We start from the raw sequence: 12,647 nt of genomic DNA on the forward strand, positions 1-12,647 counted from the left end.
GTGAGAGATGTTTTGTTTGTATATAATTTTCCAATTAAAATACGTTACATATAATATATTATTGCTTGTAGTCATTGATTGTGATTTTGATCTTTGTCTAGTTTAGCTGATCCTAATATATTAAGGCAGATCAACTAACCAAGGGATTTCCTGCTAGTGGACATTATAATTGAGGTTTATGGTAATGCAAACATTTCCACATTCCCTCTTCTAAAGCTATGAACAGATGCTACAACACTGCTCAACATCAATGGTTTCTAGCAAAGACACAAAACATCCCACTGGCAGGAACGTGCTGGTAAGTTCAGTAAGTTACTTCCTGTTGCAGACTGTTCCTTCTCACACCCAGAAAACAAAAGGTTCAAGTTTAAAGGACAAAAGGTGATTGCGATCTACAGTCACTGCAAACTCTGGAGACTCTGCTTTCTTACGGGAATCATATTCAGTGAAACAGAGGGAAATAACTTCAAAATCTAAGCATACCATCATAAATATGTATCAGTGCGTAATGAAGTAGCTTGGGGCTTGCTAAAAGCACTTTCAAAATAGAGAACATCTCAAGAGCTGAACAGGAGTATCTCATCAGATGCATCACTTTGAGAACTACTCACCCTTTTGCCAGGAGGCCCTGGTACTCCAGCTTCACCAGATGGGCCTGGAGGACCCTAAATTAGAGCATATAGGAACACTTAGCTCCACTTTATAGAAATTAAGTGGTGTCAGATAATGAGCTCTGCATGTGATTGGAAAAGAACAATATTCTGCAACACAGGATGAATATTAAACACCTAAACTACAAGAGTCACATCTTTTTCTGATTCCTCTTGTTGTAAAAATTGCCAAAAGTACTAAAAATTTGCTTAGTAATTTTTTTTAAAGGTTCAACATTATTTAGAAAACACTGTAAAGAAAAATGTTAATATAAAAACCCAAAAGAGTAAATCCCACACAGCTCTTTTAATGTAAAAACCAAAAATAAGCCTAAGAGGTGATTTTGCTTTTACTTGGAAAGAAACATAAAAATCTAATCAGCCAGGCTCACCGGTTGTCCAGGTTCACCATCATCACCTTTTTCACCAGGTAAACCATCAAGACCCTAAACAAAAGAAAAAAAAAAAAACATAAGTGAGCCAGAATTACTTCAACACCTAAAATCCTATTAATAAAACAAAAAAGAAAAAGAAAAAACAGAACATACCCCAGCACCAGGCTCACCAGGGGGACCTGGGTCTCCTGGGAAGCCGACGGGTCCCTGCAGACAAATCAAAACACTGAGAAGACTGAGTTTGACTCAGATGAGTTTCACTGTGTCAAGAACAGTTCAAGCAGCAGACAGGTAAAATCAGATATGTGTCAATCGCTCTGTCGCCGACAGCTCTAATGAAGCGTTCGTCATAGCTCAGTGTGAGTGTGTGTGTTCAAGAACAGCCCACATACAGGGTTTCCCTTGGGACCATCATCTCCAGGGGGGCCTCTGCCGCCCGGGGGCCCGGCGGCACCAGGTGGCCCGGTTTCTCCCTTCTCACCAATCTCTCCTCGGAGGCCCTGAGGAAAATTGCGACACGGCTCTGTCATCATAGAACCAGGTAAAGGCCAACCACATGATTGTTGAATTAGGATAGGGAAGACAAGCGTGGTTAACTATAATCACTTCCACTCTACTAAAAGCAAAAATGGACGCTTAAAACATTGGCCCTGGCTCAGGAGTTACTCAAACAAAACTGCCGGTCCAGAACCATCAGCTGAACAACTGGAGATGAGTCACTGTCAGCAAGGCACCTTAAATTTTCAACCTCGATTTGCTCTGCTGCACCGGGTCTATTTATCACTGTAAACAGATATGATCCAGCCGGCAGATACATCAATACCCTCTGACAGACTGACACACAGGGAGCCTCATGGCTGTAATTAAGATGAGACGTTTTTAGTCACGGGCAAACAGAGGCTACTATTTGCCAGGATCAAAACCAACAAAGAGATTCACATGTCAAATCCAAGTATTTTGTAGCCATTTATATCAACTTAAAGAAGAAAAAAAAGTCTTCACACATACTTTTATAAACTGATCTTCTGGTTTGATGATTTTAATAAAAAGAATAGCTCCCGACAGGATGTTTAGTATTAAAGCGGTAATGGTGGGGGAGTCCAAGCATGAGTCACCACAATGCTCAGGCCACAACCTCAACCCTTATCATAAGAGACTGTCAAACCCAGAATGTGGTATAATCCCTCCCAAAATGATTGATAACTAAAATTTTCCAATTTTATTTCCGCAACACCCCACCAATCTCTAATCCCTCTTCCACAAATCTAGTTAGGGCATTCACTCCACACAGACTTCATATGAAAATAAGCATCTGAAAACTGATCCTAGGTAAAAATGTGTTTGTTTCTCAAACATTAATGTTGCTCCTCAAAATGCCACCCTGTGAGGTGGACTGTTTTGCCAATATCAAGATCCATCTCTAACCCCAGATGAAAAAACTTGCGTAAGAAAAGTACAAATAGATAAAATGTAAAATAATGATGTAAAATATCCAGAAGTTAAAATTCCAGGAATGTTGTTTTAGCATTCACATTTCTATACTTTGAGAATGAGGACAAAAACTATGTGCAGCAATATTGCCCTATTGGTGAAAAGAACATGCATGTAATATGTATGAAATTTTAAAAAATGCATTAATTTTAGTACTGTTCTAAACTTACTGGAGTACCAGGCTCTCCAGGTGGTCCTGGGTTACCAGCTTCACCATTTTCTCCCTGTAAAATGACATTAATGATGTATTAACATGCACTTGAACAGGAGTTGAGAAGAACATCACTCATATTTTTTCTGAAATTTTTTTATTTTTACCTTCTCACCAACACCGCCCATTGCACCAATACCTCCAGGGGGACCTTGTGCACCCTTAAGACAAATCACAGCCATATGCAGTTTTAAATCTTTGTTTTTTGATTTTTAAATATGCTATTTAGATCAAATCCAAGCAAAATTAAATATGCCAGCATTAAAATTTCACTAACATCAGCTCCACTGGGGCCCTGTGGACCTCTGGGACCTGGAGGACCGGGTGGACCCTGTCAGAAAGAGATTAAAGATTAGCAGATTTATTTTGATCTCAACACAGAAAGAAGAAAATCTGAACTAACTGCTGATTGATAGTAGTTTTATTCAGATGTAACCATGCAGAACATTTCAATGTAACTCCAAAAGTTACATTACTTGATAGCAATGATCATAATAGCATATTTTAAACTTTAAAAATCCTTTTATTTTTATTTTTGTCATAGGAGATTGTGTTTTTATCCATGCACACACAAAAATGCAGGGTTTTTCTATCACATAAACCTGAATTTATGCTGCTAAACATTAGTTTCACAGTTTTCACCAAATATTGAGTCAAAAATACAGAGCTGATTTGCTTGGCTACAAGTCAAAGATTTACACAAAGAGCGATATAAGCATTTATTATTCTTAATTTTGATAACTATGGATTGCAGCTTATGAAAACATTTTTGAAAAACAAGAAAAAATCATTTAAATATGAAAATACATGCCTGTTGAAAAGCACTTTTTCCTTCCACTCAACACTCAACTAAAATATTTATACAAAGCTCTCTGAAAAGCCATCTTTTTTAAAGATGACCTTTTGGTGATTACCATTCTTGTGGAAGTTGTCTATGACTCTACGCTGGACATCTGTCAAGTCAACAGTCTTTGCTGATTATAAAACAATCATTTTTAATTAATTTAATGTGAACTTCACTTATTCACACTCAGATTTATGCAGCCCACATTCACATTTAACAAGAAGAACCTACAACATTTGAAATGCCACACAAATTTACCCTTGAGCCACAGCCACATTGTTGAAATTAACGGTTTATTGTAGTTAAGTATTTTAACAGAAAGCTTAGTGAAAGAAAAACTGCTTTTCCTTGGGCCAATATTTCTGTGGTGAAAATATCTTCATCACTAGCCTCACATGATGTTACTTCTGTCAGAAAACTAAAAATATGCTATAATGTTATTATTTCTAGTTATCATAATCAAAGTAGTAGAAATAAAAGGTTGAAATTCAACTCTAGCATCTAGCAGATTTATTTCTTGTTGCGTTATTAAACTAACCAACCTATAAAAATGGGCCAACAAATAATTTTTGAGTGAAACTGAATGTAAAGGTTATGTTGTAATAGCAAAGTTGCAGAAATATCCTCACCATTGGTCCGACATCTCCATTTTCTCCCTTCTCACCAGGAGGGCCTGGCAAACCCTGTAAAGACGACAAACACTTCTTAGCACACAGAAACGAAGGTAAAATGAGGCAACCCTCCATATTAAAAAGTCCACAGACAGGAACATATATACATTTGTGCTGCTCATTACCAGGTACTTTTAGTTGACACTTTTTGAATAGGAGGCCATTGGGATGCAAAGCGATGGAGAGTGCATTAATACTAACAGAACCCTGGAGCACAAACACACAATTACTCAAAAGGGACACCTATTGTAATTAAAGGGTACGGGAGGCTTGGGTATAATCAGCCTGTGTAAATTGCAGGGTGGAAACTCCATCCATCTACGTCCACAGTGGAGTGGAACGAATGCAGCTGTGCAGGCGGTGCCTATTATGCAGCTTTGGGATTCAGTCAAGCTCAACTAAAAGAGTTGAATACACCTCAGAAAGGTGGATGTGTAGAAAGGATGAAGAAGGTGTCACTTTCCATTGTTGCCTGCTGTCCATCTGCATAATTGCAGTTATGTGTTTTTCTAGCCAGACCACAATGATGGAGCATGTGTAACACATAAAGGTATTCAAAGCAGCTGTAGTTGTGGGAAAGCAAAAGTATTTTGATATGGATATGAATCAGTGCTGTAAAATCTGTAGTTTCAGTCCATTTTGTTGATTTACATTTACAGCACTGAAAACAATTCATAATGAGCGATGACTGGAAGTTTGGCATCGTGGGTTCCTGGTGTAAAAATGGGGAAATAAATAAAGCCTAAACTAATTTATTCTATAGTACTTTGTCATGTGTAATGGAAAAAGAAAACATGTTGATGCATTTTATACATGCAACCCTTCCTTATTAAATGTGTACTGAAGAATATAAATTGGTAAGAAAGAAAATAAATATTATGAGTTTCATTAGCAAAGACCATTATGCGCAGCAAACTTGGAACGCACATCAGAAGAAATCAATAAATGTTCACACTTGGCATTTACTCCATTTCCACACTAGCCTTGAACTAGTGTGAACAAATGTAATATTTACTTTCTTCTGCGTCCTCTTTGTAACCGCTTAATCTGAACAATTCATCCTCTCAGGGGAAGACTCCTTTACTTCACAGCAAACTCTGCACAAATTGATGGAAGGATTTCAGGATAAAGACACTCCACACCCCGGTCAAAAATCATTAATGCTACAGATAATTGCATTGAAAAGCTGAAGCTGCTGCTGCGTATTGAAGGACAGCTTAGCCCAAAAAAATAATTATAAGAGGGGAGATGGAGTGCATTATACCCAATTAAAACCCAATTGCACTTAATAACAACGTTATCTAGCCCTATTGACCAACGAAGCTTCGCTCTAATTTCATCCTCAGTGGGTCCTTGGATAATTGACTTTGAGGTACTCTCAAGAGTGCAGTTCCTTTATTCATTGTCATCAAAGGAAGTTTCCTTAAACTTCAGCTCATCAACTTAAATGAATCAATGTGGTAATTTTCATAAGCTCCATTTTTTGAAAGATTCTACGAGTGAGAAACTGTTAGGAAGTAACAAGCAGTTCCTTTTGATAGGAGTAGATGGCTATCTTTGCACCTTAGTTTTGTGTGGGACTAAACTATTTTATCACAGACATGGATGCTACAAGCTGGATAGAGAAGGACCAGGGCAAACAATTAAATCTCAAATATGGTTTATGGAAAAACTCTTTTATAAATGTCAACACATTTAGTCTTGTAGAGTGATCAAGCACAGTAATTTCAGGGTCATTAAAATGTGTACTGGTACTTTTGGATGTGTGGACTGTTACAAAGTCCTGCTGGACAACGACATCAGCATCCCACTGAAGTTTTCCAGCAGAGGGAATTTCCTGGCGGATGGCTGCTCTGACATTGGATTTGGTAAAAACATAGTAGCAGATGACATGGTGCCCTAAATCATCACTGACTGTGGAAACCTCACACTGGACCTCTGTTACCTTGGTTTCTGTGCCGCTGCACACTTCCTGCAGAAATTGGGACCTTGATTACCAAAGGACAACATTATTTACTTTCACCGCTGAACAGCAGTCCAGTTCTTTTTCTCTGTAGCACAGGTGAGGAGATGTTTGACCTTGCCTCTAGTCCATGAGTGGCTTATTGCAAGGAAGATGGCAATTTTAACTCATGTTTTGTATATGTCTGTGTGTAATAGCTCTTGAAACTCTGACTCCAGCTGCAATTCATATATCATTAACCTCCCTCACACTAATAAGTAGAATTTGCATCACAATCCTCTTAGGGCTGTGACTAATCCCTGCTGCTTGCATACGTTATTAACAAAAGTTTGTCCTTCCATTCAACTTTCAAATTCCATAGATATGATCTTCCGTGGCTTATCCTTCTGTGGAATGTGAGAATGACTTTCTGCTGGACTGTCAAGACAGAAGAAAGGAATGGGTAGGTCAGCGGTTTTCCCCATTATTGTGTAAGTCACAACAAAGCATTGTGCATAAAAAAAATCCTTTCATGTTGGTCTGATGCAGTACAATATTCGAAAACACTAATTTTTGTGTTTCCATTAGCAGATTAACAGAAATAGTGCCACTATCACTGCTTGCACAGTACGGAAATGCTATATTAACAGACACACTGAACTTTACACACTGATATTTCGGCAGATTGATCCGAGTATCAATAGCATTAATGGTGAAGCTGGCGCTGATCCATGATGGGATGATATGATCATATTGTAGTTTAAGTTTTGCCCTTAGTCCTCCTATGTGTTTCTCACTGTTTCATCCATACATAGACATTTCATTCTTACATTTTAGACTGTTTATTTTATCAAAAATATTTATTCAGATACATATTTAAAAATGTCCTTAACGTAATTTATCCCACTCTGGTGTTTGGTAGGCAAAGCATTATAATTTTATCATATCATAAAATTTTTCTCAATAGATGACATGTAGGTTATTGTGATGTGATCAACATCCCAAAACGTTGTAGGAGAAGCCTAAATGCTCTCCTGTCAGTAAACAAATCACAGGTGTACCAATAATCGTACCACCCAAGCTATTTGTTCTTTCCCTATTTGGGATTTATTTCCAGTGACTAAGTCATTTCAAATAAAGGACAGAATTTATTTTCAAATTTCCAGGGTGAGATTTTGCCACTGCAATAAAACAGTTAACCAGAAGCTTTTGCACATCTTTTCCACTTTTTACTTCACAGATTTTTCCAGTAATTTCATTAGTTAGGGTGCACATTGTGTCTTTTGCATCATGCTTTCATCTGCAAATGGATGAACGTGTTATTGCATCTGTGATGACATCAACAGAGATCAATAAAATGCTGCCATCAAAAATAAAAAGAAATACGACTTAACGTGTGTCGGGTTGGAAAACAAAGCTGTGGATCAATTATTGATAAAAGCCCTCAGGTCTTACTCCTCTTGAGCAATTAGTGCACAAAGCCTGTGGGTGGAAATGAGCCTTGTGGGTAATTTTCAGCCTATCTCACAAAAGACAATAGATTGACCGAAAAGTGGATTGAAATGCTTTCAATGTTTTGTCATATGCAAACTGGAGTCTTTTTAGGACCGAGGGCGCTGGCAGGCAGACATTTAGTGCATGAATTTGATGTCATTTCAACAAAAAATCCAGCAGAAAAGATAAAAATATTGACGATAGTGATGGATCTTCAGTCCCATCTAAACCAAGAAAAGTCCTTGAGGGGGTAAAGAATTATTTACCCCAGAGCGAAGCAAAGTGTTATTGGGAGTCAAAGCTGCATTAATAAAATATGCTCTGTTTTGATGTATTGTAAATGGGGAGATGAAATGCTTCAGGTTCAAGGAGTTCGGCAAGAATCTCATTGCATTAAACGGCTTTGTCAGAGAAAAAGCTTTATGCATACCCGGCAGGACAATACTTAACAGGACTTTGGGTGTTGCATGTTTTGAAAATAAAAAAGGGTGGAGAAATGGAAATATGGACATAAAAAAGCAACATATTTGATGGAGACTTGCCTGCAGTCCAATGGGTCCTGGCAGCCCTGGAAATCCTCTGGGTCCTTCATCTCCTTTCTGGCCAAACATGCCCTGCTGTCCTCTTGGCCCAGACTCACCATCACTGCCCTGTGGGAGGGCAGGGTTCATAAAATCTCATTAGCTGTAGCTGCAGCAAATGGAATCCCTCAAACACTTGTATCTATTTATTCTTAATACATTTCAAGGTTACAAACTATATCTGAGCTCACATGGAAAAGCATGGATTCAGAAAATACATTACAACAGAAATTGGAAACTACATTGCAATTTTACAAAAAGCTTTTCCATGGATTTGTGATGAAGTTAGCATTCAATAACTTTTTGCAAGTTAGAGTTTTTCCACTTAGTTATACCAGCCACATAAAACCCCTTTTCCAAAATTAAACATTTGCTTTTAAAGGTCAATTATAGAATTCAGCATAGGTGCGCGGTAAGAGCTATTTGATCCATTTGAGAATAAAACATGAAGCTAAAACTTGTATCAAAACTGGACAAGGATGAGGCAATTCCTCAATGATACACCCTTGTGGTGTACCTGAGGGCTTTCCGACTAGAGACTCTCATCAGGAAAAAGCAAGATGCAGAAAAGAATTGCCACAGGGTTATGATATGTGAAAGATGCTGACTTCTGTGAAGTCAGAGGTGCATCGAGCTACAGAGGGTAGAGAGACGAGACTGTGGGGAAAGAGTGAAGTGCTGACAGACTGGGAGTTTTCAGTTCAAACACGTGTCAGCACTTGAAAGTGCTTGAGGAGCTCTTGCTGAGCCCTGGGACATGTAGGGAGCCTCAGGCGATGGTGGTGAATGCAGAACAGTTTAGAGGGAAATGTAAGGTGATTATGGGGGAAACGAGCACAGCTTTGAAAAAGAAAAGTCACAGACAAAGTGGCCTAAAGCTCACAGACGCTTTAACAAACCAAGTCGCAAATCTAATCTCCTCAAAGTGATTGAAAACAGAGTTGCCTCTGAGGTTAGAGTGCTGGGATTTAAACTGTATCCAATTTGTTCACAGAACATTCGCAGTTCACATGCCTGAATTTATTTATGTAAGTAATGCCTCTGATGGTTTAATATAAGCTTTAAAGAATGTGCCACACCTGTACAAAGTTACCAGCACAATGCAAAGCTGTGAATGTGCAGGATGCCTTTCATGCTTATAGGCATCACAAAGTCTGAAGCTCTGCACATGTTGGTCTAAAGTCTGCAGACAACACTGTCCTATAGCATCAGCCAATGTTCGGTCTTTGTTGTTGTGTGGTTAACACGTGTTTGCTTAAAGTTCAAAATCTAAAGCTAAGAAAGAAATTCATCCTCTTTCTACTCAACCACTAATCATTTCCCAGATTCAAAATCTTGTCTTCTAGCGTCTAAAAGCATGTTTTAATGAAAGCAAATTATGTCGAGACTACTCAGCATGAGTCAGGATTCACTTGTGAAGACATGGTTGCACATAAGCAGACTGACTCACCAGGGTAAACAACCGTTAAATAATTTTCTATTCAGCACGGGTGCACTTGCTGCTTGCAGCAATCTGTCTCACCAGGTCTACTGCAGCCCCCACAGAGCCTTGCAGATGATACTTTTTTCCTGGAATGGTTGGTAAAGCCTTATTATTTTCAGCAATGAGCTGCTAGTTACCCTGAGGCCTCCAGATATTGTAGAAGCAGGACTTCTTCTATGAGTAGAGGATATTCTGCAGCATTTGCAGGTGGCACATGTGCTATTTTAACTAATATATGGAAATGATTGTCAGCTTGCTGATGAACCATCATTAGGGATTTTGTGAATAGAACATCAAGCCCAAACTTGTACTTTAACTGCAACTAATGATGTAAATTTACACAATTTACAATAATAATAATAAAAAATAACATTAGTGATGATGATTTCTGGGGAACTATTTCAATAATGTATGCACACAAATACCAGTAATTAAAATGATTTAAAAATTGTTGTGAAACTGTAAAACAACTATAAACATTTTATATTTAGGTATTTATTTATATTTGTTTAAAGATGGATTTTACCTGAGTTTTAAATGGCTTGCCACATTCTAGTCAAAAGGATCCAATTTTCTAATGTGTTTTTTCAGATAAGTGAGCCTACTTTATATTGCTAGACTAATGGATGACTTAATGTAAAACTATTCACAAACATAATATTTAATGTAAACTGTGTCTCATAAACTTCAATATTCAAATGTGAACAAAAAAGAGCTTAAAGGTAAGAGGTTCAGTTGTGGTTGTGAGGACGTCCAAGAGTTTCAGGCAGTAAATTTTTTTTTCCTGCTATCAGGAAAAAGTTTTCTAAACATTGGCAGAAGCATTTGCTCTCATTACTGGCCTTGTGGGAGGAGAAGCAGCAAAGGCATCACTTCAGTCTGTTTCAACCTCTGCAGGACCATTGAGGTTAGGTTGGACATTTATTGCTCAGATACAACACTGATTACTGGTACGGGACACCTGAGGATCTGGTAAGACCCTCAGTTTGTATCAAACCCGACTGCCAACTAACTGCTTCCTGCTCTCCTCCACAGGTGTGCTACGGTCTTTTACATGCATCCTCCATTCACGCACCTCTGATTTCACCATCTTTTATACCTCATATTGGAAACTTTGATTTTAACCTCAGTTTGCAGTTTCTAAATGAAACTCTTGTGCATGGCTTAACTCCCTTATTGCTGTCGGCTTTGGGGCAGATCGTAACAAGTTCAGGAAGATAATTGAGGTCAGAGGAAAATTCTGCAGGGTGAACGGTAGAAGAATGTTTTTTGCTTTGGGCCATCTAGAAAATCTTTGCCCAAAGAGAAAACGACGAGTAGGGTAAAGTGGGGTAAAGCATTCATGCAATCCTTGTGTATGATGGATTCCCAGTCATAAAGTGGGCATGGTGGGCATAATTATGTTTGAGAACAGCACAATGAAAAAAATATGCTCTAGCAGCAACTTCTTTAATGTCAGAACATATTTGGTAGATATTGTAGCTACAGTAGATACCGAATATGTACCATATCTATTTTTGATATCCAGTAGATACTGAATACCTACAGTATACATATTGTACTATATATCCTAATTCAATATCCCTTGAGTTAGGATATTCTAACTTAGTGGACAACAATTTTACATATTCCTTCATGAAATGGCTAACTGTACTTAATAATTATGCAGCCATATTAGAATTACATTTTACTTTTTAAAATTTGTCAAACCTGTGTTCTAGATGTTTCTGAGTCCACCTTGTAACTTTTAAGCATATCTTAACGTGAGGAGATAAGATGGTGTAATTGCGCTTATAATACTGTCACATCAACTCAGAAGTGCATATTTCATAAGTAGCTTAGAGTTTTGCAGCCCTTTGATCCTGATTTATGTAACGCTTTCACTGTTTGCAGGAGGCCTTGACTGGTGTAAACATTTCAAACCTGTCTCCATCAATTCATTGTTTTTCTCTGCAGCCAGAGGCAGGCATTAGTAGAACAGCTAATTTTTATGGCATCAGAAACGAGTGGTTTTTTTTAAAAACACCATAATATGCAAAAAAAATGCTGGTTTTTTTTAAAAACACCATAAAAAAAAAAAAAAAAAAAAAAGTATGCAGAGGATATTTGGAGGGAATACTGATGCAGCTACAAAGTCAACCAGGTCTTTGGAGCCTATTTTCTGAATGTAAAATATAAAATCCTTGAAAGTAATTTTAGTCATCAAAGACTAACTGTTAATATTTCATGTGGTGAATTTTGATGGCTCAGTGGAAGCGATACTTACAGCTGGACCAGGAGCTCCAACCACGCCCTGGAGACCCGTTGGGCCAGGTGGACCCTGAGGAAAAGCGAAAGAAGCAACATTTACAGTCTGCTGAAGACACTGAGAAATTGTCAAAAGTGTCTCAGTCAAAATGTCATCCGATAACTATAAATATTGAAAAACCAAATGCATCCCTGACAATGGAACCATTTAACATTTTTTGATGCTACATTGTTTTATGCTGGGGGATTGGAGGTTAACATAGACTGACCCAAAGTTTTGTTCTACTGTTAAGTGATGGAAAAATTAGACAAGGTTTTCAAACTGTCTTACAGAGAATATCTGAAAAAAAATTTGTTTTTGGTGTATTTGCACTAAAACTCCTTTTATCTATGCTTTATAGATCTATTTATTGGGTGTCTACTACTTTTGCACATCCTAAGAATGACTTTTTGCTTCACGCTCACTCAGATTATACAGAGATTTTTTTTTTCTTAACCAGATCAGACTGATTCTGGTGTCCTAACTCATAAAATAATTTGAGATTACAGCAATTTTTCAATAATTGAAAAAGTTCAAACAGTTTGAATATTACTGCAGGACACTGAATTCTAACAAAGAAATTGATATAGATTTCTTT

At 37.7% G+C, this 12,647-nt stretch overlaps 1 protein-coding gene across 1 annotated transcript in view; it reads right to left on the reverse strand.

Moving 5' to 3' along the window:
• The window catches only part of LOC129378054 (collagen alpha-1(XI) chain-like), a 91,424-nt gene that overhangs the window by 8,537 nt on the left and 70,240 nt on the right, over window positions 1–12,647 (reverse strand). The window contains exons 45-54 of the mRNA XM_055058306.1: window positions 12,029–12,082; window positions 8,241–8,348; window positions 4,221–4,274; window positions 3,025–3,078; window positions 2,855–2,908; window positions 2,707–2,760; window positions 1,438–1,545; window positions 1,199–1,252; window positions 1,043–1,096; window positions 612–665 (exon numbers count right to left, since the gene is read on the reverse strand). Of these exons, the coding sequence (XP_054914281.1) occupies window positions 612–665; window positions 1,043–1,096; window positions 1,199–1,252; window positions 1,438–1,545; window positions 2,707–2,760; window positions 2,855–2,908; window positions 3,025–3,078; window positions 4,221–4,274; window positions 8,241–8,348; window positions 12,029–12,082 (648 nt within the window). The remainder of the gene's footprint in view (window positions 1–611; window positions 666–1,042; window positions 1,097–1,198; window positions 1,253–1,437; window positions 1,546–2,706; window positions 2,761–2,854; window positions 2,909–3,024; window positions 3,079–4,220; window positions 4,275–8,240; window positions 8,349–12,028; window positions 12,083–12,647) is intronic.

This window comes from Poeciliopsis prolifica, unplaced genomic scaffold (assembly GCF_027474105.1).
Source record: "Poeciliopsis prolifica strain line A6 unplaced genomic scaffold, Auburn_PproV2 SCAFFOLD050, whole genome shotgun sequence".
In the NCBI taxonomy this organism is placed as follows: Eukaryota; Metazoa; Chordata; class Actinopteri; order Cyprinodontiformes; family Poeciliidae; genus Poeciliopsis; species Poeciliopsis prolifica.